The sequence below is a fragment of the Ranitomeya imitator genome, chromosome 5, assembly GCF_032444005.1.
Source record: "Ranitomeya imitator isolate aRanImi1 chromosome 5, aRanImi1.pri, whole genome shotgun sequence".
Lineage (NCBI taxonomy): Eukaryota > Metazoa > Chordata > Amphibia > Anura > Dendrobatidae > Ranitomeya > Ranitomeya imitator.
The window spans coordinates 280297576-280325154 of NC_091286.1; the positions used below are offsets into that span (position 1 = coordinate 280297576).

At 45.4% G+C, this 27579-nt stretch overlaps 1 protein-coding gene across 1 annotated transcript in view; it reads right to left on the reverse strand.

Annotated features, from left to right (window-relative positions):
- The window catches only part of CEP85L (centrosomal protein 85 like), a 141976-nt gene that overhangs the window by 93815 nt on the left and 20582 nt on the right, over positions 1 to 27579 (reverse strand). The window contains exon 2 of the mRNA XM_069726208.1: positions 26509 to 26664. Coding sequence (XP_069582309.1) covers positions 26509 to 26664 — 156 coding nt within the window. The remainder of the gene's footprint in view (positions 1 to 26508; positions 26665 to 27579) is intronic.

Genomic DNA, 27579 nt, shown 5'->3' on the forward strand with positions numbered 1-27579 from the left:
CGTTTTTGCGTGCGTCGTGCGTTGCCGACGCAGCGGCGCGCAACGCTAGTGTGAACGTAGCCTTACAGCACTAGGATTCTGGTCTCAAATCCCACCTTGGACAACATCTGCAAGGAGTTTGTATGTTCTCCCCGTGTTTGCGTGGGTTTCCTCCGGGTACTCTGGTTTCCTCCCACACTCCAAAGACATACTGATAGGGAATCAAGATTATGAGCCCCTATGGGGACAGGGATAAAGTCGTTAATGGCGCTATATAAGTGAGTAAAATAAATGAGATAAGGGTGACAGATGACGAGACCAATGGTCGGCCGCTGCTTCTTCTGATGTTGAAATCTGTATGAATGTAAGTGATGCCGGGGGTGCCAGTGTACAGGCAAGTCTTAGAGAACACAGCCCCCTCCAGTCCTTGATTCAAGCGACTGCAAAAGCTTATTTTATAGAATCATATACACCAAATGAAGAAGATGGAGATAAAATAGATGCCCAGTTGTGAAGGTACTCTGTATGTCACACAATGAGATGTGTCGGCTTGTCCTGTGCCTTAAATTAAATCTGTCAGCAGATTTTTGCTCCAGATTAGAGATGGCTGGTGCGTTACACTGTGAGGAGCGTTACACTGAGGGTGGGCGGTTGTGCGTAGTGTGACTGTATAGGGGTCTGTATGGAGCGATATATCGTCCTCCACTGAGGGAGCAAGAACTTGGATGCCACCTTAGAATTAAACAGGCGACATTGTGGCCAGGACCCTTCGGTGTCTCCTCAGTGCCTAGTGCTTGATCGATTCCTTGCCAGGCTGTATAACCTGACAGGAGGCAGGCACAGACGAGTATACTGCCTGTATGAGGTACACAGTGCCACCCTTGTCAGCACGGTTCGGCAGCACATATCAGGGAGACAATGAAGCCGTGTTCCACCCTCCTGACAGACCGGCGGCGTGTAACATGGCACAGCTGTGCAGCCATTTATAGAATAGCACAACTCACAGCACAAAGCCTTGACTGACACGTCCCTGCCAATGCAGAGCAGCGGCTGACACACACAGGCACAGCCAAGAAATGCACAGAAAGGACCCTCTTCTAATGCAGCTGGCCACTAATAGGAACGGTGTTATTCTTTAACTTGAAATACATATCTTTCAATCATTCTTGCAATTGGGTTTCATTAAAAAATGTTGCCCAGTTTGCCTTCCATAGCCTCCGTATTGTACTGCACATTGCTGGCTGCTGAATGAGTTAACTGACTCCATCAGTGAGCATAGGCTGACAGTAAGGCTATGTTCCCATGTCCAGTAATGACCATTGGAACATAGCTATATGGGAAGGTTTGTAGAGCTTTTATCTTCCTTTCTGTGAGCTTATCTAATTTAGGACCACACACCCAATTAAGAGTGCAGGGAGACAAAAAGCCGGTAAAAGCAAAAAGCTACATTTGTGATGAAACCTAACTGCCCAAATGATTATGACCTTTAAATACATGTATTTAAGGGATATAAAGTCTCCAATAGGTGGACAACCCCTGTGAGGACATTTTCCACATCTTCTCGGCTTCCCAATATCTTATAGATGGCATCAGGGGCCACGGAGGGAAGATCGCTGTCACTGAGCAGTAAATGGCCATTTATTTTTCACTCTTGGCAGAAAACATGACAATCGCATGATATCATCCTGTCTTAAAAACTTGGCAGCCAAGAAATACCCAACATGGCTACATGCCAGGATCAGTTCTGGGGTGAATGAATGTAATGAGTAAACCACACGTCGTCTGGAGTGCAGCCAGTCTCCGGCCACCATAAGCCCTAATTGCCATCTGCACGAGCACGCCCCAATCACAAGGGGCCTGATGTATAGAAACTGGTGCAATCTTTGTCGCCCATAACAACCAATCACAGTGATGCTTGCATTTCTCTACAGCAGCACAATAAATGAGACTTGTGCTGTGATTGGCTGCTATGGACACTAATGATAGTTGTGCTGCTAGCTTTGATAAGTTTGGCCCACGTTCCTAATGTATAACAATGGCTAAAGTGATCTGATGAAATAGCCAGGTCATCAAATTTTGCACACATTAACAATTTGTTCAACAACAAACAAAAAAAGCACATCTATTAAAACTCTTTTTCGAGTCGTACTTAACACTTTTACTCCCCTCCGTTGCCATTCCAGCAGTGTCGACACTGGCTCTCCCAGGGATTGCATGACACTATGTCACGTGATCCCTGCTGCTTCACTCTCCCTACCTTCAGACATATCGCGGGAGAACAGCAGAGAACAAAGGCCTTCGCTTGTTTGGAAAGAGACCACTAATGTAATATGTAAAACGCGTTAACAGCTGCAAATAGTTTCATCGGCTGAGCGTGTTCCCCTCACTGGTTTATATGAAATATTAACCAAGCCAAGCTGAACTCGCACACATTCATGCCAAGCGGAGTGTAAAATCAGACTGTCCTTATAGAGCATCTCCCAAAGAAAAATAGCCACCAACTAAGGACAAAATTAGCACCTATATACAAGAACAAAGACACTAAGATAACGGAGCAAAAACCTTCTTAGGCTTCTTTCACACTTCCATGTTTTGCAATCCGTCGCTATGGGCAAAAAACGGATCCTGCAACTGTGCTCGCAGGATGCGTTTTTTTTGCCTATAGACTTGTATTAGCTACGGATCGTGATGGATGTCCAAACGTCGCGTCCGTCATGCGACGGATCCGTCGGGTTTTGGCGGACCGTCGTCACAAAAAAAGTTCAATGTAACTTTTTTTTGTACATCGCGTCCACCATTTTCTACCGCCCCTCTTCCCCAGACTGCAGAATGGGCAGCGGATGCCTCGAAAAACTGCATTCGCTGCCCACGTCGTGCAGTAAATTCACAATGTCCATCGGTACGTCGGCCCGACGCATTGCGACGGACCCGTACCGACGGAAGTGTGAAAGAAGCCTAAGGCTGGAGTCATATAGCGCTTTCCACTATGTTCAGTTTCCCCGTCAGGCCTTCCGTCCGAGCACTCCCCTTCCGCAAAATAGGGTTCAGGTGTATGGGCCAAAGGGGCTACTGACTGTAAGCAGTCTATTTCATCTTGATGAGCACCTCGGATTGGCATATACGGCCGGAAATTAGGTGACTCCGTCTGTATAATTGTCCTTATTCAAATACCAGATGTTCCATGGGAACTTGAGACTGATAGCCTCTATGGCAACTAAAAATGAGGCCAAAAGTATACACTAGAGAAAAAGCTCTTCCCATGCCATAACTCATCGCAAGGGTGCTGCAGAAATAATTAAAAAAAAAAATCTATACTTCTGTCCTGCCCCCTACGCCATTCCTTCACTCTCATCACTGTGCCCCCCATCGGTCTTATGACAAACAATGCCATGTTACTGCTGCACCCATTGTCAGAAGACTAGCAGTGGACACAGGGCTCAAAGCAGAGCTGGATCAGGAGGTGGATATATAGACTTTTTTTTATGAAGTAACACCGGGTAATTAAAAGGAATAGGTCAGTGGGATCAACCCCTCTAAGCCGTCTATATGGGCATGTAGGTCACGGGCAGGTGCATAAACCGATACCTGTGATCCAGTATCTTGTACCAAAGAAATCCACATCTTTCTTATGAGCTGTTAAAAACTATGGATGGGACAGATTTCCATGAGAATCTGCCTCCAGAGGTTATTGTAGATGAAAGGAGGCATTACCGGTGTGAGACATGTAATGACTGGCAATCTGCTCTCATAATGACACTCTGCAGCCAGTGCGGATTAGAGGGGCAGAGCGGACATCACTACAAATGTGGGTTTGTAATGAGTCCAGGTTCACCTCTGCTGCGCTACATTGGTTAGAATCAGGCACAGCTCTCTAGCAGAGCTGCGAGCACTAGAAGAGGTCAAGTGCTGAGGTAAATGTTTGTAATAAGGCAAAGTTCACTTCTGTGAGGGCTCGCTCACACAGGTGTATAATATGGCCGAGTGCTACTAGAGGTTTTATCGGATAGCCCCAATATACATACACTGCAAAATCGGTCATAAAGACCCCACAAATATGCCCAGTTACAGGGGAATTAGAAAGAAACTAGAAAAGTTATTTTTACAGAAATGCAACGTGAGCGCTTCCTGGTACGTGTTCTCTTCAGGGATTTCACGTCAGGATACCATTAATTAGGGAATAGAACAAAGTGAGGCCGTAAATAATAAATGAACCCGCTAGAAAGATTACTGTTTTATTCAATATTCATGGCAATATTACTTCCAACAAACGACATATTTCAATCTCTTCGTAGGCCTTCCAAAAGAAATATTAATGTGTCCCAACTTAGTCGGCCCACAGTGTGTATGAGGAGGCAAAAACTGAGAAATGTGACAGCAGTAGAGGATCAGGATTAATTAGACCACTATGACGGAGGTCAGCAGCATTAATACGTGGCATATGGCATGGAGCACAAAACACAACCTGGAAAATAAGACATTCCTGTATTTCAAGGCAAAGGGATCTATACAAACAACCAGGTCAGCAAATGAGGCTTGCCTCAAAGGTGCACTGCCATCCAAATTTATATCCTCTTAATATAGCACTGTGTACTTACAACTGCTCATTTTACTTTTCTACCCAGCTAAGTCTTCCCTTTTCCATTAGGTCCATGACAAAGCTCTATGTAGAAACAGGAGGTCAAGTTTCCCTGTATGAGTCATCAGCCACTGCAAAAGTGATGAGGCAGCAGCTGGGACAGGAGTTGATAAGGGGGATGAGAAATGCAGGGACAAGATACTTCCTGTTTCTACATAGAGTAAAGAGAAGAATTATCTGGGTAGAAAAGCAAAATGAGCAATTGTAAGAACACAGTGCTAAAAGGCTAAAAGCTTGGGTGGAAGGAGTGCTATTTTAAGCTCCCTTAAATTAATTGTTCTCAGCAGCACAAGGTCCTGTATAAATAGGACATGTGCTGCCGAGAACAATGACTTTGTACATAGGCTATAAAACAACTTCTGATCAGCAAACACGTAGCCAATCGGCAGTTGTTTAATTGCGTAGCTTAAATGCATCATAAGCCTATGTTCATGCAAGTGGTTACAAACTGACTACTACTCTTTTGTTTCCTGCAGAAAAGTGGTCAGGCCGCCAGGCAAGGAGCTCAAACACAGTCCACACGTACTCCTGGCTATCAGGTTATGCTGGGAGCTGTAGTGATATTACTGGAGTTGGAGTGCTGAAGGGCAGTTCCTATCCAGAGCATGTGTCAAAAGTGTGCAATAAATGCAGGTGCCACCTACAGTACAGACCAAAAGTTTGGACACACCTCATTTAAAGATTTTTCTGTATTTTCATGACTATGTAAATTGTACATTCACATTGAAAGCATCAAAACTATGAATTAACACATGTGAAATTATATACTTAACAAAAAAGTGTGAAACAACTGAAATTATGTCTTATATTCTAGGTTCTTCAAAGTAGCCACCTTTTGCTTTGATGACTGCTTTGCACACTCTTGGCATTCTCTTGATGAGCTTCAAAAGGTAGTCACCAGGAATGGTATTCACTTCACAGGTGTGCCCTGCCAGGTTTAATAAGTGGGATTTCTTGCCTTATAAATGGGGTTGGGACCATCAGTTGTGTTGTGCAGAAGTCTGGTGGATATACAGCTGATAGTCCTACTGAATAGACTGTTAGAATTTGTATTATGGCAAGAAAAAAGCAGCTAAGTAAAGAAAAACGAGTGACCATCATTACTTTAAGAAATGAAGGTCAGTCAATCCAGAAAATTGGGCAAACTTTGAAAGTGTCCCCAAGTGAAGTGGAAAAAAAACATCAAGCGCTACAAAGAAACTGGCTCACATGAGGACCAGCCCAGGAAAGGAAGACCAAGAGTCACCTCTGCTTCTGAGGATAAGTTTATCCGAGTCACCAGCCTCAGAAATCGCATGTTAACAGCAGCTCAGATTAGAGACCAGGTCAATGCCACACAGAGTTCTAGCAGTAGACATATCTCTACAACAACTGTTAAGAGGAGACTTTGTGCAGCAGGCCTTCATGGTAAAATAGCTGCTAGGAAATCACTGCTAAGGATAGGCAACAAGCAGAAGAGACTTGTTTGAGCTAAAGAACCCAAGGAATGGACATTAGACCAGTGGAAATCTGTGCTTTGGTCTGAGGAGTCCAAATTTGAGATCTTTGGTTCCAACCACCGTGTCTTTGTGCGACGCAGAAAAGGCGAACGGATGGACTCTACATGCCTGGTTCCCAACGTGAGGCATGGAGGAGGAGGTGTGATGGTGTGGGAGTGCTTTGCTGGTGACACTGTTGGGGATTTATTCAAAATTGAAGGCATACTGAACCAGCATGGCTACCACATCATCTTGCAGCGGCATGCTATTCCATCCGATTTGCGTTTAGTTGGACCATCATTTATTTTTCAACAGGACAATGACCCCAAACACACCTCCAGGCTGTGTAAGGGCTATTTGACCAAGAAGGAGAGTGATGTAGTGCTACGCCAGATAACCTAGCCTCCACAGTCACCAGACCTGACCCCAATCGAGATGGTTTGGGGTGAGCTGGACCGCAGAGTGAAGGCAAAAGGGCCAACAAGTGCTAAGCATCTCTGGGAACTCCTTCAAGATTGTTGGAAGACCATTCCCACTGACTACCTCTTGTAGCTCATCAAGAGAATGCCAAGAGTGTGCAAAGCAGTCATCAAAGCAAAAGGTGGCTACTTTGAAGAACCTAGAATATAAGACATATTTTCAGTTGTTTCACACTTTTTTGTTAAGTATATAATTCCACATGTGTTAATTCATAGTTTTGATGCCTTCAGTGTGAATGTACAATTTTCATAGTCATGAAAATACAGAAAAATCTTTAAATGAGAAGGCGTGTCCAAACTTTTGGTCTGTACTGTACATGACCTGCGCCAATATACAGAATGTGCATCCCTGATCTTCATCTCTTGGCCACCGTGTATGGAAAGCCTGAATCTCTCTCTCAGAGTTCAAAAGACACCATAGCAAACCATTCATTCAATGCCGCATCGTACGGATCCAGGAACACAGACGTTTTGACCTATGCAGTACAAATCTATATTGCAGCACCATACACCTCTATGGGCTCAGACATTAGTGCCAAGGCCTTAGGCCAGACTCCATGACTAACTCCTATTTATTTTGTACCCCATTCACACGCACAGATAGTTGTCTACACATGAGAAAAACGAACCTCCAGAAGGCAGAACAGCCCTGTCTGTGCAGATTGTGTACGGAGTAGCCATAGGTAAGCGAGTCTATCCTTAGAGCAAATAATGTGACCATAACTATGTCAGACAATGGAGAAACACAAAATATGAAGGATTCCTATAGCGCCAAATTCCAGGCACAGATCCCACCAAGCGGAGAATAATGCACTCAGGAAGCGGACACCTCTGTGTGTGCCTGAAAAAGACCACAGTTTAGATATTAAATCATTGTAACGAAGATTACATGAGGAAAAAAGCAGAAAGACCTAATGGAAGAGGAGTGCAATCAGAAAACACTATATTACAGCAGCACTTAGCCGGGGGTCCGCAGCACAGAGAAGACTCCGCTGATCCCAGATTTAGACAACAATCATCCTGCAGCTCCCGGAGGACCAGCAAAGGCGATTATCCCTCTCCAGCTCCAATCTGGGAGCAGGGTCCTATTCATAGGAAAATCTCATGAATGTGTGAAGAATGTAATTACGCTAATGGCAGGGTCCACACCTGATGCCGACAAAGGCACACGTACAAAAGCCAGCAGATGGGACATGGCTTACAGGCCACGAGCACGGATCATCCTACCTATGACCACCGATCCTGGTGCTCGTGCATCGGAGTCATTGACTGAGCAGTGGACGGGGTACACAGGATATGTACATCACAGACAACTAGCCGTGGCCCGCCTGGGGGGAATCTTAGGGATAGGGCTTATTAGGCAGCCTGCTAATGATGCGATTCAGAAAAACACTGATTATTGACCACATTTGTCTTCTTTGCCCCACATTCCTGTCTCGTAGATTGTTATATAAACACCGGAGGACAACAGGAGCATATAGGAAAATACATATAAATTTTATTAGAAAAAACAACATTAAAAGTAACACACTAAAAGACACCAATAGAAAACACCAGGAGGACCCGGAACAAGTATATGTACATCAATATAAGTTCTATATGTATAACAATCGATATTTCACACTATAACCTTATCACCATATATTGATGTAGAGTAGGAAAAGATCCATGGCGCCCACATCTCCTAAAAACGGGCCCAAAATGCCACATTGAACTATATATGTGAATGGTGCTAATGCCGCAAGTGCGGCTAGGCTGCTACAGATACAGCTAATGACAAGCAGTACACAATAGGGCTGGATGTGGGCAAACTGTCTCAGGGGACGGATTAAATAAATTGCCAGCCGGCGTGACACGAACCCCCTCTCACGACATGGGCCATATCCGGATCTTACCCAGTAAACAGGGTCTCTGGATCGGGCGCAACCCCCAACGCGCGTTTCGCCGCTCTATGCTTGCTTTCTCAAGGGGAGTGTCCTGTTACAAACCCTGGGACCTTATATCCCATAATTCCTTGGTCACATGAACATCATGTGACCAATTACTATGCAGAGCTGTATGCAGCGGCGCATGCGTCGGCGGCTCACCACCACGTCACCCACCCAAGCCCGGCCCACGCCAGCAGACAGGTGAGCGAGCGCAAGAAACCATAGCAAGCCAGTCACCCGCCGCAGACGCACACAGGCCGGACATGGGAGGCACAGGAGGAGAGCAAGCAGGCGCACGCGCACCACAGCTAAGGATGACAACATATAACGATCCTATTATAAAGCATGGAAATGGGTAAAAGCATAGTATGACATGGATACATGGAGGCAAATACTGACAAGCAAACCAACCGCGGTATACATAAATGAAAGTAACCATTAACACACAATGACTATAATAATGAAAGTTCATGATCCGCGGCAGTTGTGTGACATAGCGGTATCCAGACGTTCCTTGGCCCCATACTTGAATCCATGTCAGGGAAAGAGAGGATAATAGATCCAATGGTGATACAAACTACATTAAAAATAAACAAAAAGTGAAATTAATAAAAAGAATAAAATAAAACAAGACAACAGAAGGGAAATCCACAAAGAGGGGACACATAGTAATAATTATAGGAATGGGGCAAAATTCAAGGCCTCATTGAGACCATGGGGTTTAACAGTGTCCAAGGTCACTATCCATTTGAGCTCACGTCGAGACAGAAGCTGCTTCACATTTCCGCCTCTTATTCCCATATGGACCAATTCGATCCCCCGCACCATAAAACTTTTCGGGTCACAATTGTGAACCTCCCTAAAGTTCCTGGGGATCGTGGTGAGCTCCGATACGTCCGCCACTGTCCTGGCCGCGCCAATGCCCCGCACATGCTCCCTCACTCTCACTCTTAGCTCTCTTGATGTAAGACCCACATAAATAAGTGGGCAACCGCATGTGGCATAATATACTACATTCCTGCTACTGTAGGAAATGTAGTCCTTAATTTGAAATTCCCTTTTGCCATCAGCAGAGTGAAAGGAGGTGCTGCGCAGGACATTGGCGCAGGCAAGACAGTGACCACAAGTATGACAACCCCTACTCGATCTTGTAGATTGTTAGTAGTGATGCGCTTGGATAAAGTGTTATCTGAGCATGCTCTGGTGCTACTTGCTCATCACTAATTGTTAGGCAAGTTGGTGCAATTTCTTAATATTTTCAGAACATCCCTGTGAAAGATTTCTGAAAAACAACCCTGTATGGCTTCACTATTACACATCTAGTTATCCGTTAAAGAAATGTTAAAATGATGGTACGTTCATTAATCCTGAGGAGTTGAACCGTCCGGTTCATTTATTGTATTGACATGCTTTGGCAGACAGTTTTATTTTTCACTATTTTCTATTTATTCCACGGGAAAAATCGGTTTCTAATTTGTATGGAGTGAGTCCAGCAATATCTTTTTACTTCAGTTCTGCCATTACATTTTTTTTTTTGCATGGGAAAAGGTACAGGTACTGTCACACTTAAAGGGAACCTGTCACCCCGTTTTTTTGAGATTGAGCTATAAATACTGTTAAATGGGGCCTGCGCTGTGTGTTCCTATAGTGTATGTAGTGTACCCCGATTCCCCACCTATGCTGAGAAATAACTTACCAAAGTCGCCGTTTTCGCCTGTCAATCAGGCTGGTCAGGTCGGGAGGGCGTGGTGACATCGCTGGTTCTTCCTCAGCTTTACGTTGGTGGCGTAGTGGCGTAGTGGTGAACAAGCAGCGCGCGGTCTGCGCTGTCATCCCTTTCATCGGTGGGGGCGGCCATCTTCCTGGGGCCGCGCGTGCGCAGATCGAGTGCTCTGCTGCACGGGGCTTCAGGAAAATGGCCGCGGGATGCCGCGCGTGCGCATTAGAGATCGCGGCGGCCATTTTCCCAAAGCCGAGTTTGCATCTCGGCTTTGGGAAAATGGCCGCCGCGATCTCTAATGCGCACGCGCGGCATCCCGCGGCCATTTTCCTGAAGCCCCGTGCAGCAGAGCACTCGATCTGCGCACGCGCGGCCCCAGGAAGATGGCCGCCCCCACCGACGAAAGGGATGACAGCGCAGACCGCGCGCTGCTTGTTCACCACTACGCCACTACGCCACCAACGTAAAGCTGAGGAAGAACCAGCGATGTCACCACGCCCTCCCGACCTGACCAGCCTGATTGACAGGCGAAAACGGCGACTTTGGTAAGTTATTTTTCAGCATAGGTGGGGAATCGGGGTACACTACATACACTATAGGAACACACAGCGCAGGCCCTATTTAACAGTATTTATAGCTCAATCTCAAAAAACGGGGTGACAGGTTCCCTTTAAGGTACCTTCACACATAACGATATTGTTAACGATATCGTTGCTTTTTGTGACGTAGCAACGATATCCTTAATGAAATCGTTATGTGTGACAGCGACCAACGATCAGGCCCCTGCTGGGGGATCGTTGGTCGCTGAATAAAGTCCAGAACTTTATTTCGTCGCTGGACTCCCTGGAGACATCGCTGGATCGGCGTGTGTGACACCGATCCAGCGATGTCTTCACTGGTAACCAGAGTAAACATCGGGTAACTAAGCGCAGGGCCGCGCTTAGTAACCCGATGTTTACCCTGGTAACCATCCTAAAAGTAAAAAAAAACAAACAGTACATACTTACCTACAGCCGTCTGTCCTCCAGCGCTGTGCTCTGCTCTCCTCCTGCACTAGCTGTGAGCGTCGGTCAGCCGGAAAGCAGAGCGGTGACGTCACCGCTCTGCTTTCCGGCCGCTGTGCTCACACAGACAGTACAGGAGGAGTGCAGAGCACAGCGCTGGAGGACAGACGGCTGTAGGTAAGTATGTACTGTTTTTTTTTTTTTTACTTTTAGGATGGTAACCAGGGTAAACATCGGGTTACTAAGCGCGGCCCTGCGCTTAGTTACCCGATGTTTACCCTGGTTACCGGCATCGTTGGTCGCTGGAGAGCTGTCTGTGTGACAGCTCTCCAGCGACCAAACAGCGACGCTGCAGCGATCCGGATCGTTGTCGGTATCGCTGCAGCGTCGCTTAATGTGAAGGGGCCTTTAGCGACGCTGCAGCGATACCGACAACGATCCGGATCGCTGCAGCGTCGCTGTTTGGTCGCTGGAGAGCTGTCACACAGACCGCTCTCCAGCGACCAACGATGCCGGTAACCAGGGTAAACATCGGGTAACTAAGCGCAGGGCCGCGCTTAGTAACCCGATTTTTACCCTGGTTACCATCCTAAAAGTAAAAAAAAACAAACACTACATACTTACCTACAGCCGTCTGTCCTCCAGCGCTGTGCTCTGCACTCCTCCTGTACTGTCTGTGTGAGTACAGCGGCCGGAAAGCAGAGCGGTGACGTCACCGCTCTGCTTTCCGGCTGACCGACGCTCACAGCCAGTACAGGAGGAGTGCAGAGCACAGCGCTGGAGGACAGACGGCTGTAGGTAAGTATGTAGTGTTTGTTTTTTTTTACTTTTAGGATGGTAACCAGGGTAAACATCGGGTTACTAAGCGCGGCCCTGCGCTTAGTTACCCGATGTTTACCCTGGTTACCAGTGAAGACATCGCTGAATCGGTGTCACACACGCCGATTCAGCGATGTCTGCGGGGAGTCCAGCGACCAAATAAAGTTCTGGACTTTCTTCCCCGACCAGCGACAGCACAGCAGGGGCCTGATCGTTGCTGCCTGTCACACTGGACGATATCGCTAGCGAGGACGCTGCAACGTCACGGATCGCTAGCGATATCGTCTAGTGTGACGGTACCTTAAAGCAAGCTAGACTTAATTAAATGACAAAAGTAAACCTTGATGTATCTGTTATCTTTCTCACTTGTAGACCCCAATCATTTGCAAAAACAGCACAAAAGTGTGGGGGCTATGTGACTGTGCATGGATAGACAAGACGCAATGCTTTCAGCCATATTCGTTGATATACCAAGATAACATACACATGCCCCCCTTAGTAATGAATCATTTCCAGCCATACAAAAGGCACCAGCATTAGCAATTCAAATGAAAGCACACAAGTGCTCAGGTATAAATACAACTGCAGACAGAAGGGGGACATTTGTCCTAGCAGCCAATCAGATCACTCCCTTGCTATCTAACCTAAATCACAAAATAAAAGCAGACATGGGCAGGTGGACAACTGTTTAAATGGAGTCGGTCAGCAGGTTTGTGTAATGTAATTTGAGTGCAGCAGTGTATTACTTATAGGCTGCGTGCTGTTTCACTACAATTAAGAGTGGTTTATAAGCAGGAGATTATCACTGCCCAGACTGGTGCCTGCATAAGCATAACGGCTGTTCTGAGAAAATTATATAGAAGCTTCTAAAGATTTAATACAGAAGAAACTGAGGCTGCCACCAAGTAACATCAAAGAAGCAAAGGCTGCCACCACTACATAACAGAGAGGAAGCCAAGGCTGCCACCACTACGTAACGCCGAAGCTGCCACCACTACGTAACACCGAAGCTGCCACCACTACGTAACAGAGAGGAAGCCAAGGCTGCCACCACTACGTAACGCCGAGGCTGCTACCACTATGTAACACGGAAGAAGCCGAGGCTGCCACCACTATGCAACACCAAAGAAGCCAAGGTTGCCACCACTATGTAACACCGAAGAAGCCGAGGCTGCCAACACTATGCAACACCAAAGAAGCCAAGGTTGCCACCACTATGTAACACCGAAGAAGCCGAGCTTGCCACCACTATGTAACACCGAAGAAGCCGAGGCTGCCACCACTATGTAACACCGAAGAAGCCGAGCTTGCCAACACTATGCAACACCAAAGAAGCCAAGGTTGCCACCACTATGTAACACCGAAGAAGCCGAGGCTGCCAACACTATGCAACACCAAAGAAGCCAAGGTTGCCACCACTATGTAACACCGAAGAAGCCGAGCTTGCCACCACTATGTAACACCGAAGAAGCCGAGGCTGCCACCACTATGTAACACCGAAGAAGCCTAGGCTGCCACCACTATGTAACACCGAAGAAGCCTAGGCTGCCACCACTATGTAACACAGAAGAAGCCTAGGCTGCCACCACTATGTAACACCGAAGAAGCCTAGGCTGCCACCACTATGTAACACCGAAGAAGCCGAGCTTGCCACCACTATGTAACACCGAAGAAGCCTAGGCTGCCACCACTATGTAACACCGAAGAAGCCTAGGCTTCCACCACTATGTAACACCGAAGAAGCCTAGGCTGCCACCACTATGTAACACAGAAGAAGCCTAGGCTTCCACCACTATGTAACACCGAAGAAGCCTAGGCTGCCACCACTATGTAACACAGAAGAAGCCTAGGCTGCCACCACTATGTAACACCGAAGAAGCCTAGGCTGCCACCACTATGTAACACCGAAGAAGCCGAGCTTGCCACCACTATGTAACACCGAAGAAGCCTAGGCTGCCACCACTATGTAACACCGAAGAAGCCTAGGCTTCCACCACTATGTAACACCGAAGAAGCCTAGGCTGCCACCACTATGTAACACAGAAGAAGCCTAGGCTGCCACCACCATGTAACACAGAAGAAGCCTAGGCTGCCACCACTATGTAACACCGAAGAAGCCTAGGCTGCCACCACTATGTAACAGCGAAGAAGCCTAGGCTGCCAACACTATGTAAAAGCAAAGAAGCCGAGGTTGCCACCACTATGTAACACCGAAGAAGCCGAGCTTGCCACCACTACGTAACACCGAAGAAGCCTAGGCTGCCAACACTATGTAACTCCGAAGAAGCCGAGGTTGCCACCACTATGTAACACCGAAGAAGCCGAGCTTGCCACCACTATAACACCGAAGAAGCCGAGCTTGCCACCACTATGTAACACCGAAGAAGCCGAGCTTGCCACCACTACGTAACACCGAAGAAGCCTAGGCTGCCAACACTATGTAACTCCGAAGAAGCCGAGGTTGCCACCACTATGTAACACCGAAGAAGCCAAGCTTGCCACCACTATGTAACACCGAAGAAGCCGAGGCTGCCACCACTATGTAACACCGAAGAAGCCTAGGCTGCCACCACTATGTAACACAGAAGAAGCCTAGGCTGCCACCACTATGTAACACAGAAGAAGCCTAGGCTGCCACCACTATGTAACACCGAAGAAGCCTAGGCTGCCACCACTATGTAACAGCGAAGAAGCCTAGGCTGCCAACACTATGTAAAAGCAAAGAAGCCGAGGTTGCTACCACTATGTAACACCGAAGAAGCCGAGCTTGCCACCACTACGTAACACCGAAGAAGCCTAGGCTGCCAACACTATGTAACTCCGAAGAAGCCGAGGTTGCCACCACTATGTAACACCGAAGAAGCCGAGCTTGCCACCACTATAACACCGAAGAAGCCGAGCTTGCCACCACTATGTAACACCGAAGAAGCCGAGCTTGCCACCACTACGTAACACCGAAGAAGCCTAGGCTGCCAACACTATGTAACTCCAAAGAAGCCGAGGTTGCCACCACTATGTAACACCGAAGAAGCCAAGCTTGCCACCACTATGTAACACCGAAGAAGCCGAGGCTGCCACCACTATGTAACACCGAAGAAGCCGAGGCTGCCACCACTATGTAACACCGACGAAGCCGAAGTTGCCACCACTATGTAACACCGATTACACTATCAACTGTCACATTCCTAGATTACATTCAGGAATATAATGCAAGACGGTACAGTTTGGACTGACACAAATCACATCCAATATCTCAGATTAGAAAAGGGTTTCAATAACAAACTTTGAGTAACTGGTCTCACAAGAACCACAAGTGTAAGCAGCATTCTGTCAGCTATCAGGTTTCTTTCCAAATAACCTCTAGGTAAAGCAGTGACATTCGGAAGAGATCTGACCAATGTGTCCTCTTTAAATTGTATTTGTGTTGCAGTGAATAAAATGAAACTGATCCATCTGGCACAGCTACCTCTCTGCGTCACATAAGCCTGCCAAGTCTCTAGAGAGGGTCCCTCCTACCGCGGGATAGACATGAACTACTTACTCTGCCGTTTTCCCTCTGCATTGCCGCTCCCTTCCATGCAGCTTTAGAAATATCAGAAAGCTAGACTACGGATCACATCAGAACCATGTATCATCCCATTAGGAACTAAATATGGCTGCTCATAATGTGGCGGCATGGAAAAGTGATGGCGCTCCAATTACTTATATACAATAGGAGCGGATAGTCATCTATAGGGAGACAAAGTCCCGGGGCGATAAAAGGAAAGTGGTGTCCGTTCTCACAACATCACATGGAAGAAAAAGTCCCAGAAGTCAGGAAAAAGTGTCTGGAGTCATTTTAGGTTTGTCTCATTTACTTCGTTTGAGTTCATTTTATAATTTCTTGTTTTGTCCCAATCTGTCATCCGCCATGGAGTCACAGGAAAGTTTCTGTGGTCAGGTATGATATCTACACAGTATGGTGCGTGCACCAGCATGACAGGAGGAAGAGATTGGTGTTTTTTTGGTAAAAATAACAGTATTTTTAATAGGCCATTTGCTTTATGTGCAAAGTGGACCATGAATTGGAGAAGCAGAGCTTGCAGGAAGGCCTTTCTTGATCGATCGCCTGACGAACGAGCAAAACGCTCAGTTATAGGACAATTGGATCATTTATGCCGTCTGAAAACAAAACTAGCGTATTTTTTACAAGGGTCGCTGCGCAGCCATTATACTGCATGGGGACACAAGTCGTATTAGCAATTGATCCACATTAGTGATGAGTGAATGTGATCGGAGAAGGTGTTATTGGAGCACACTCGGATGCTAACCGAGTGACTTTGGTGTGCTTGAATAATATGTTCGAGTCCCCGCAGCTGCATGTCTCGCGGCTGTTCAACAGCCTGTTTGTTAGGCAATCCCTGCATGCGTTCCGGCTGTCAAACAGCCGCGAGACATGCAGCCCCTGGGACTCGAACATAGTATTCGAGCACACCAAAGACATTCTGTTGACATATGAATAGAGTTGAGCGAATATCTTAGGGTCTCCGCTTACTAAATAAGCTACAGCGGGAACCCGGATACATGGAGCGCGCCGGCTCATCAGTGCCGCAGCTGCATGTGTCGCAGCTGCGTCACTGTCACAGCACATTCATGGAGAGCCTGCGTTTTGGGACCCGAAGAAATTCGCTCAACTCTACATATAAGAATGATCGGATAACACCTTGTCTGAGCACGTTCCCTCATCATTACTCCAGTCCCATTATTGTTAGTGTGTGTAGACAGGTAATGAAGCAAGCACTAAATGGCTCGAATAAACAATTTGCACTCATTTAACAACCTAGAATCGGATGGTGTAAATGCTCCATTAGAACGTAGCGTCATCTTTGCATTCTGCAATCTCTAAGTAGTGTGAAAGCGCTTATCCCAGACAGTGATAGTGACGCCCACACACTCATTTACTGGCTTGGACCTGAGCGACAGTAATCAGCCACTACCAAAAATACGGATCTGTGTATGGTACCAGACCACCACCAATGTGATATCCATGTTCTGTGCCAACAATAGGCCATTGATATCAAAGACCCCGAAAAAACCCTAAATAGTTTTTATTTGCCCCATACATACAGGATCAGGCATTATAGATGTCCCATGTATAGGACAAGAGAGGATCAATATGGCCGGATTTCTCCATCTCCTGTTTTATGAATATTTAAGAGAAAGTTATATAACTAAGGAGCACAAAGAACTAGAAATCAAACATTTGTATTACAATGACTGAAGAAAAAAAAGCTTATTTCCAGTTATTAACCTTTAACCCCCAGGAAGGTCAATAAGCAGCAGATTTCTGGCCGCCCTCCCAGCACAGCACATGTAACATCCATTATTCTCCACCGATCATCTGGGCGTTAGGATGGGCATTTCTGGAATTCCAAGGAAGAGAAATGAATGGCATGTAATATATTTCGGTTATTTGCTTCCCAGGCCCCAGCTAATGTGAGCAATCGTCATACAAAGGCTGGAAACCCCAATCTTCCCTAAAATAACCCTGCTGGTAGACTAGGTGGAAGATCCGTGAACAAGTCTGAACTTTGGAAAAAAATGCCATTTCTACATGAAGTCCTTTGTGGAAATTCCTGTGGTTTCCTAACATATTGCTTCATTACATAACTTGTAAGGGGGATATGAAGTCATTAGACCTTACTCATCATAGACTAAAAAAGGAAAAGGCAAAATCGCAAAGAAATGTTCCGCGCCATAGGAAACCTCAAGTTATAGGTGTTGTTCACCACGTGCCAGGCAGCACCAGTGCAAATGCTCCACCAGGATTTACAAACCACCAGTATATGACCGCTGCAGTCAATCAGCTTACCTCTTAGCAAGCAGCCACAATGCTGGTAGTATAGCTAGTGACGGAGACCTGAAAAGTCTGTGCTGGATTGGCAGGGATAAGGAGAGGCCCTGCTGCATGATAACATGCCGAGAGACTAGTTACTAGCCTTCCCGGATGTCATGACCTGATTTTCAGGTTCCTGCACAATTTAGAGACACTCACTGGAAGTCCCAGTAACGGGACACCTTGTGATCAGGGCATAGGCCAAAGAATATGACCCTTTTAAACTGGCCAAAATATAAATAGGGTTTAACAAGTTAATATACAGACAATGTGCCTTCACATAGCCAACCTCACCAATACCACAAAGGCCATAAAAACCGCCACATGACTTCATGCAGCAATGCCACCATAGGCAGTCAATATTTTCTTACAGAAGTACTTCTAGTCTAGGACGGCTTCCATACAGAACCTCAGTTGAGCTACATAAACTGTGGTTTATTACATTTTCATCTTAAACTTCAAATTACGTTTGAACTTCAGCATGATACTCCTGCTTGAGAGCAATGTGGTGTATAGAGCAGTACGGTGAAGAATTCTCACCTTACTTAGAGCGGTACGACTTGTTATTAGTGCATGATTCATAAGGAGAGTGGCCTCCTACACTGCCTGTCTACATCATGTGTAGGAGGACACTGAATACAAGATGTCAGTGACAAAAGCCACTACTCTAATGTTCCCATCACTGGAAGACAGCTATCAGATACATAAAAAAGGGCAATAAGGGGTTTTCTCAAGTTGGCTCTTGACCAGCACACAACCTTACGGTCTCCTCACCTCCTGGGTTCTGGTGAGGTGGGCTCTCTTCCTAGAGTGACAGCTCTGGTGAGTAGTAGAGCTGTATTAGTAGAACTATAAAGTTCAGCACAAGTTCTGCTGCAACAGAGTCAACCACCGTTGGTTTGTTTTCGAGAAGACACTGCCATCACTCAAAGGGCATTTGAACAAGCACATAGCTCTGGACAGCGAGAGAGGAGACCTGCTCTGGAAGCTGCTGGGCTGGTGATTTATAACTGCATCTCTTCAGAAGATGAGAGGGGCAGGATGGAAGTGGAAAGAGGCTAGCAGATAAGTGTTGTATAGAAGCCAATGGGCTGGAGGAGAGCTAACTGGCATAGTAAGGGCTAACCCCTCTCCTGGAATGTAACTAATCTTCACTCTTGACCTGGCTCTGGAAGCCAATATCTATGTAAACCAGCTGTACACTATGAAAGATAACAGCAGCCATTACAGGAAAATGACAGCAAAATATAAAAAAGCAAGTCAATTTTTATGCTAACAAATTAAAGCAATTTAAAAACTTGAATGTGAAATTGATTCTGTACCTTTCTAGCTTTTTGTCAGGTGAAAACAAGTTATCATTTTTCCACAAGATATTTTAATGGAGTTGTCCACTACTAGGACAACCCGTTCTTAAACTAAACGTTCGGCCCCAATAAAATAATAAAGTCTATACTCATCTACCGTGCTGGCATTGTTTACGCGGTGTCTCAACTCCCTCTCCCCGGGACTGTGATGCGGTGTTGTGACATGTGAAGCTGGTGCCCAATCAGTGCTGGCATCATTGTCTCCACCTTTGGACAAACTGAACATGAAGTCCAGACTGCAGCTCATCTAGGACTTCGACTTCATGTTCAGTTTGTATGAAGGCGAAGACAGTGACGCCAGCGCTGATTGGGCACCACGTATCATTCTACTGCATCACAGCCCCGAGACCGCGAGTGCCGATTCTGCTGGAACGGAGCTGGCATGGGAGGCGAGTATGAGCTTTAGGGCTCATCTCCACTTGTGAGAAAAACGGATGAGTGCAATCCGATAAAAAAAAAATCGGATTGCACTCGGACCAATGTTAATCAATAGGTGACATTCCATTTGCGATTTTTTTCTCAGCCGAAAACGGACTGCGAAAAATCTGTGTCGGCTGAGAAAAAAAATCGCAGCATGCTGCGTATTGCTGAGATTCTCGGACAAGACTCGCCAATGCAAGTCAATGGGTGCGAGAAAAAAAACGCACAGCACTCGCACCATGCGAGTGCTGTCCGATTTTTACGCACCCGTGTCCTTAGAAAAGCCGGCAATTCAGCGTAGAGTACAGTAAAATCACACTAACAGGTTAGATGAGAGTAGATATATACACATAGAATAGGTATATATACATATATATATATATATATATATATATATATATATATATATATATATATATATATATATATATATTTATTTATTTATATTTAATGCAGCGCTAGATAGCTTTAAAGCTGGTAATTCAATTACCGGCTTTTGCTTTCTCCTTCCTAAACCCGACATGATATGAGACCTGGTTTACATACAGTAAACCATCTCATATCACCATTTTTTTTGCATATTCCACACTACTAATGTCAGTAGTGTGTATATGCAAAATTTGGGCGTTCTAGCTATTATATTTAAGGGTTAAATGGCGGAAAAAATTGGCGTGGGCTCCCGCGCAATTTTCTCCGCCAGAGTAGTAAAGCCAGTGACTGAGGGCAGATATTAATAGCCTGGAGAGGGTCCATGGTTATTGGCTCCCCCCTGGCTAAAAACACCTGCCCCCAGCCACCCCAGAAAAGGCACATCTGGAAGATGCGCCTATTCTGGCACTTGGCCACTCTCTTCCCATTCCCGTGTAGCGGTGGGATATGGGGTAATGAAGGGTTAATGCCACCTTGCTATTGTAAGGTGACATGAAGCCTAATTAATAATGGACAGGCGTCAATTATGACACCTATCCATTATTAATCCAATTGAATGAAAGGGTTAAAAAAAACACACAATATTAAAAATTATTTTAATGAAATAAAAACAAAGGTTGTTGTAATATTTTATTTAACGCCCAATCCAATCACTGAAGACCCTCGTTCTGTAACCAAAAAAACATAATAAACCAACAATATACATACCTTCCGCAGATCTGTAAAGTCCAACGATGTAAATCCTTCTGAAGGGGTTAAAATATTTTGCAGCCAGGAGTTCTGCTAATGCAATGCTACTCCTCGCTGCAAAACCCCAGGGAATGAAGGTAAAGTAGGTCAATGACCTATATTTACCTGCATTTGCGGTGAGGCGCCCTCTATTGGCTGTTCATAGATCGTGGGAACTTTCCTAGAAAGCCTGGGAGCTTTCAAGGAAAGTTCCCACGATCTAGGGACAACCAGCAGAGGGCGCCTCACCGCAAATGAAGCTAAATATAGCTCATTGATCTATATTTAGCTTCATTCTCCGGGGTTTTGCAGAAATGAGCAGCCTGCATTAGCGGAGCTCGTGTCTGCAAAATATTTTAACCCCTTCAGATGGATTTACATCGTTGGACCTTACAGATCCTCGGAAGGTATGTATATTGTTGGTTTATTTTTTTTATTTATTTTTTTTTCATTTACAGATCGAGTGTCTTCAGTGAGTGGATTGAGAGTAGAATAAATTAATACAACAGCCTTTGTGATTTTTTTCAATAAATTAATTTTTAATAATGTGTGTGTGTTTTTATTTAACCCTTTACTAGTATTGGATTAATAATGGATAGGTGTCATAATTGACGCCTCTCCATTATTAATTAGGCTTAATGTCACCTTACAATAGCAAGGTGGCATTAACCCTTCATTACCCCATATCCCACCGCTACACGGGAATGGGAAGAGAGTGGCCAAGTGCCAGAATAGGCGCATCTTCCAGATGTGCCTGTTCTGGGGTGACTGGGGGCAGGTGTTTTTAGCCAGGGGGGGGGGGGGCAATAACCATGGACCCTCTCCAGGCTATTAATATCTGCCCTCAGTCACTGGCTTTACTACTCTGGCGGAGAAAATTGCGCGGGAGCCCACGCCAATTTTATCCGCCATTTAACCCTTAAATATAATAGCTAGAACGCCCAAATTTTGCATATACACACTACTGACATTAGTAGTGTGGAATATGCAAAAAAAATGGTGATATGAGATGGTTTACTGTATGTAAACCAGGTCTCATATCATGTCGGGTTTAGGAAGGAGAAAGCAAAAGCCGGTAATTGAATTACCAGCTTTAAAGCTATCTAGCGCTGCATTAAATATAAATATATATATATATATATATATAGGTGTCTCTCTGACATATATATATATGTATATATACCTATTCTATGTGTATATATCTACTCTAATCTAAGCTGTCAGTGTGATTTTACTGTACTCTGCGTTGAATTACCGGCTTTTCAAAGGAGACCCGTGCGTAAAAATCGGACAGCAATACGGATGTCATACGGATGTTGCGATAAAAAAAAAAAAAAAAAAAAAAAAAAAAAAAAAAAAATCGCATGACACTCACAGACGTTACATCAGTTTTTTCGGTCCGTAGATCGGACCGTTTTTTTCTCACACAAGTGGAGATGAGCCCTTATAGTTATATCGCAGCTGAACATTTAGTTTAACAAGGGGTTGCCCTAGTAGTGGACAACCCCTTTAATGTTTCATAGTGGTCCGAGCACTGGGACCTTCACCGATTGGCAGAACAAGGAACTTTTATCCTCGCCAGAAAAGAGCGACAGTGCACACGGTTGGCCACCGCTCAACACTGCCTGTGGGGCTGTCAAGTGCTGCACTCATAGAGAATTAATGGAGAGGAGATTCGGCACACGACCTGACCCTCCATTTATTAACTGCCATAAAAGTGCCCCATCATAGAGAAAAATTCCTTGTTCTGCTGATCACTGCAGGTACCAGCGGTTGTATAACCATAAATCAGCAAGTTATCATCTATGCAGTGGTTAGGTGACAACCGGTTTTAACTGGACAACCCCTTTAATGCAAGTTTTACAAAAAAAAAAAAAAAGTACAAAAAAAAAAAAAATATATATATATATATATATATATATATATACACACACCAAACCATGAGAATGATTAGGGTCCCAACTTCAAAAAAAAAGAAAAGATATACATGTTGAACTAAAGGCAAATAATCCAGTATTCCGTCACATTTCATCTTCTTTACACGAATGGTTTCGATATCCGAATGTAGCAAGGGCAGCAGAATAATAGAAATTGAAAACGTCTCATCTGTCATGAGGCGAAAGCACTTACGTAAAGCGTCAGTAATGGTACATGTCCAGCTCATTACAGTGCCAAGTACGAGGAGCGGGGGCATCAGAAGGGTCCTTCATCTTAAACCAGTGCACTGGTAACGTGGCGCAGAACAATGCAGATTTCCTGCCTCACTATAAGAACAGGAAGCCTCAGTTTTCAGACTGCCTGCAGCCGCTCGGGTGCCGTCAGCGTGTGCACAAAATACCACAAATGTTCATCTGAATGTAGCGGTAGAGAAGTAACTGTGCAGGCAGCGAACCATGAAAACCAGGCGACACCGCATTACATGTGGAGCTGCCGCCAGTAACCGTTACCTTCCCAGAGAGGATAGGCAGACGTCATTCTGAAAACTTTGACCTGTCGGCAATTGTTCTGATCAAACCATGTTTTACATGTCTCCAGAGCAGAATATTGGACCCCAACTTTTGAACAATGTGCAGCCTCAGCATTGACCTGGGGAATGTTTCATAGCGGTCAGGGCCATCACAAATATGTTGTTCCACGGCTGAGAAGGTGGCAGCATTAGTAGCTGTCTGGGGCTTTGTATGGAACCACAGGGGATCTTAGTTCTTTAGCAGTTCTTCTAACTTTGCAAACTGTAGACAAGTGGTGATGGTGGGATAGCCGAACAACCACCAGATTCTCTGCCACCTCCTGCACCATATCAGCTCCCTCTAACAGAGTCAACCCATAGGTACTGGTTACAAATCATCAGCATCTTTACAGCCACCCACAAGGTATTGAATGCCACGGTGGCAGTGACTTAGGAGGACATACTGCGTTATAAAGGGAGAGCCAACACCTGGATTCCTCTAATTGAGTTTTGCATGGGAAATGAAAGATACAGGACTATACTGTACCACAGGAAAAAAAAAATTGGAAAAATAATTTTATATAGGACTTTTTTTTTTTTTTTTAAAGAAAAATTAGCATCTCCTCCAGTTGGGGCTGCTCTACTGCTCCTGGAACAGCTTTACATTTCATTTCTTCTGCAACCCTCCATTGTGTCACCCAGTAAGAATAGTATAAATTCACCCCTCAACCATCTGGATGTACATCACAGAACCTCTCTATATCCAATTCGATGTATTGATTGACCAGCAAATGCCCATAAAGTTCTGTTTTGTACGCCCAGCTGTTTGCATCTTTACTACGGAGCAGGATAACTTTGATATCGTGGTACACAGAACAAAAAGACAAACTGTTCAAGAACCAGAGGATCAGCAACAATTGCAGAGATTACTCAGGCACCAGAACCAGAGGATCAGCAACAATTGCAGGGATTACTCAGGCTCCAGAACCAGAGGATCAGCAACAATTGCAGAGATTACTCAGGCACCAGAACCAGAGGATCAGCAACAATTGCAGGGATTACTCAGGCTCCAGAATCAGAGGATCAGCAACAATTGCAGAGATTACTCAGGCTCCAGAACCAGAGGATCAGCAACAATTGCAGGGATTACTCAGGCTCCAGAATCAGAGGATCAGAAACAATTGCAGGGATTACTCAGGCACCAAAAACAGAGGATCAGCAACAATTGCAGGGGTTACTCAGGCTCCAGAAGCAGAGGATCAGCAACAATTGCAGGGATTACTCAGGCACCAGAACCAGAGGATCAGCAACAATTGCAGGGATTACTCAGGCTCCAGAATCAGAGGATCAGCAACAATTGCAGGGATTACTCAGGCACCAAAAACAGAGGATCAGCAACAATTGCAGGGGTTACTCAGGCTCCAGAAGCAGAGGATCAGCAACAATTGCAGGGATTACTCAGGCACCAGAACCAGAGGATCAGCAACAATTGCAGGGATTACTCTGGCTCCAGAACCAGAGGATCAGCAACAATTGCAGGGATTACTCCGGCTCCAGAACCAGAGGATCAGCAATAATTGCAGGGATTACTTAGGCTCCAGAACCAGTGGATCAGCAACAATTGCAGGGATTACTTAGGCTCCAGAACCAGAGGATCAGCAACAATTGCAGGGATTACTCCGGCTCCAGAACCAGAGGATCAGCAATAATTGCAAGGATTACTTAGGCTCCAGAACCAGAGGATCAGCAACAATTGCAGGGATTACTCAGGCACCAGAACCAGAGGATCAGCAACAATTGCAGGGATTACTCAGGCACCAGAACCAGAGGATCAGCAACAATTGCAGGGATTACTCAGGCTCCAGAACCAGAGGATCAGCAACAATTGCAGGGATTACTCAGGCACCAGAACCAGAGCATCAGCAACAATTGCAGGGATTACTCAGGCTCCAGAACGAGAGGATCAGCAACAATTGCAGGGATTACTCAGGTTCCAGAACCAGAGGATCAGCAACAACTGCAGGGATTACTCAGGCTCCAGAACCAGAGGATCAGCAACAATTGCAGGGATTACTCAGGCACCAGAACCAGAGCATCAGCAACAATTGCAGGGATTACTCAGGCTCCAGAACGAGAGGATCAGCAACAATTGCAGGGATTACTCAGGTTCCAGAACCAGAGGATCAGCAACAACTGCAGGGATTACTCAGGCTCCAGAACCAGAGGATCAGCAATAATTGCAGGGATTACTCAGGCTCCAGAACCAGAGGATCAGCAACAATTGCAGGGATTACTCAGGCTCCAAAACCAGAGGATCAGCAACAATTGCAGGGATTACTCAGGCTCCAGAACCAGAGGATCAGCAACAATTGCAGGGATTACTCAGGTTCCAGAACCAGAGGATCAGCAACAATTGCAGGGATTACTCAGGCTCCAGAACCAGAGGATCAGCAATAATTGCAGGGATTACTCAGGCTCCAGAACCAGAGGATCAGCAACAATTGCAGGGATTACTCAGGCTCCAGAACGAGAGGATCAGCAACAATTGCAGGGATTACTCAGGTTCCAGAACCAGAGGATCAGCAACAATTGCAGGGATTACTCAGGCCAGTAAAATGTCCTACTTAGTATCATGTGAAAACAGTGGGAAATCACATTTCCAATGTACTTGGTGTTTCTATCTGCCGCCATTCTCCGGTTTCCTCTTATTTTACTGCTTGAAGCCAAGGAACCGTCCTCCACTGCAGTGTAGCAGTTGTATGAAAAAAAACTACTTCAAATCCCTAATTTGAGAATCTGAGTTTACAGAAAATTAAAACATCTAACACTTTGTCCTGGCATAAAACTACAAAATAATGTGGGATCTTACAACCATAGGTAAGAGCAAGCAAAGAAAAGCAATTCTAGAAATGTAACAGATCTGCTCCTTTCCTTTAGATCATAATTAGGTTCTCTATGCTCACAAGTCAACTTTATAAATTCTATGGTCAAGAATTTGACAATCCAGCACCTAATGGATGAGATGATATTGCCATATTTATACATTGTACAGAATAGCAGCATTCCAGAACCAACTTTCATCCTTCAGAGCAGCGCCCTGGGCAGCAAGGCGCGTTTATCAGTCACACAGTCTTGATACACTGCTACTCCCTAGGTATATAGCCATCGGCAATCTGAAAAGTGGGAGTAAGTGTGCACTCACCTTCCAGGCTGTCTGAACAAGAGGTACCTATGCCGGTATCACCACTGTCCGATGTAATGCTGTGTCTCCGTGTGTGGCCGCTCCTGACACTAGTTGGGGCGACTGAAGGATGCCACAGTGAACTTGCAATCCACCCAGATGTGGGAAAATCGGCGCCTGAGGACAGGAAAGAAAGGGATTTAATCATAGGATCGCATGGTGAGAACACACAACGGAAACATTCCAAAACCAAATTATTATATTCTCCTAACAAGCTAATAATAACCCCCATTATTGAAGTAATGACGGGCTTCCAGGAAGATCTATTGATACCGAGTGAGGAGGACATCAATGTGTGAGCAGTGGTGGTCCGACTCCTGGGGTCCACCCCAGTAGAACTTGCTCAGGGCTCTCCCGTGTGAATTGGAGAGGAGGCAGAGCATGTGCACCTCCACTCCACTCATTCTGTAAGGGACAGCCTCAAATTACTGAGTGCAACAATCTCTTAACGCAGAGTCAGCTACTGCTTTCTACATGTAAAAATGAGATGTCGTCCCCAGAATAAGGCCTCATTCAGAAACATTCTCATATGCAAATAATGGTCTGATTTTCATCAATGATTTGTATCAGAGTTTCATCAGTGTTTGGTCAGTGTGTGCGTTTTCTCCATCAGTGTTTGGTCAGTGTGTGCGTTTTCGCTATCAGTGTTTGGTCAGTGTGTGCGTTTTCGCCATCAGTGTTTGGTCAGTGTGTGCGTTTTCGCCATCAGTGTTTGGTCAGTGTGTGCGTTTTCGCCATCAGTGTTTGGTCAGTGTGTGCGTTTTCGCCATCAGTGTTTGGTCAGTGTGTCGGTCTTTACCATAAGTGTGTCAGTAATTTGCACAGATGAAAAAATAAATTACAAAACGTCTCCTCTACATTGCAGTTTTAATAATGGACTGTGCACTGATGATAGCAATGTGCTCAGTCAATGAGTTTCATGGACCCATAGACTTGTATGTGTTACTTTGAGAAATTACTCGGATAAAAAAAGGACGTCTCAATGATTGTTCTGCGGACACACCATCCGGCAAAAAAAAAAAAACCAGACAT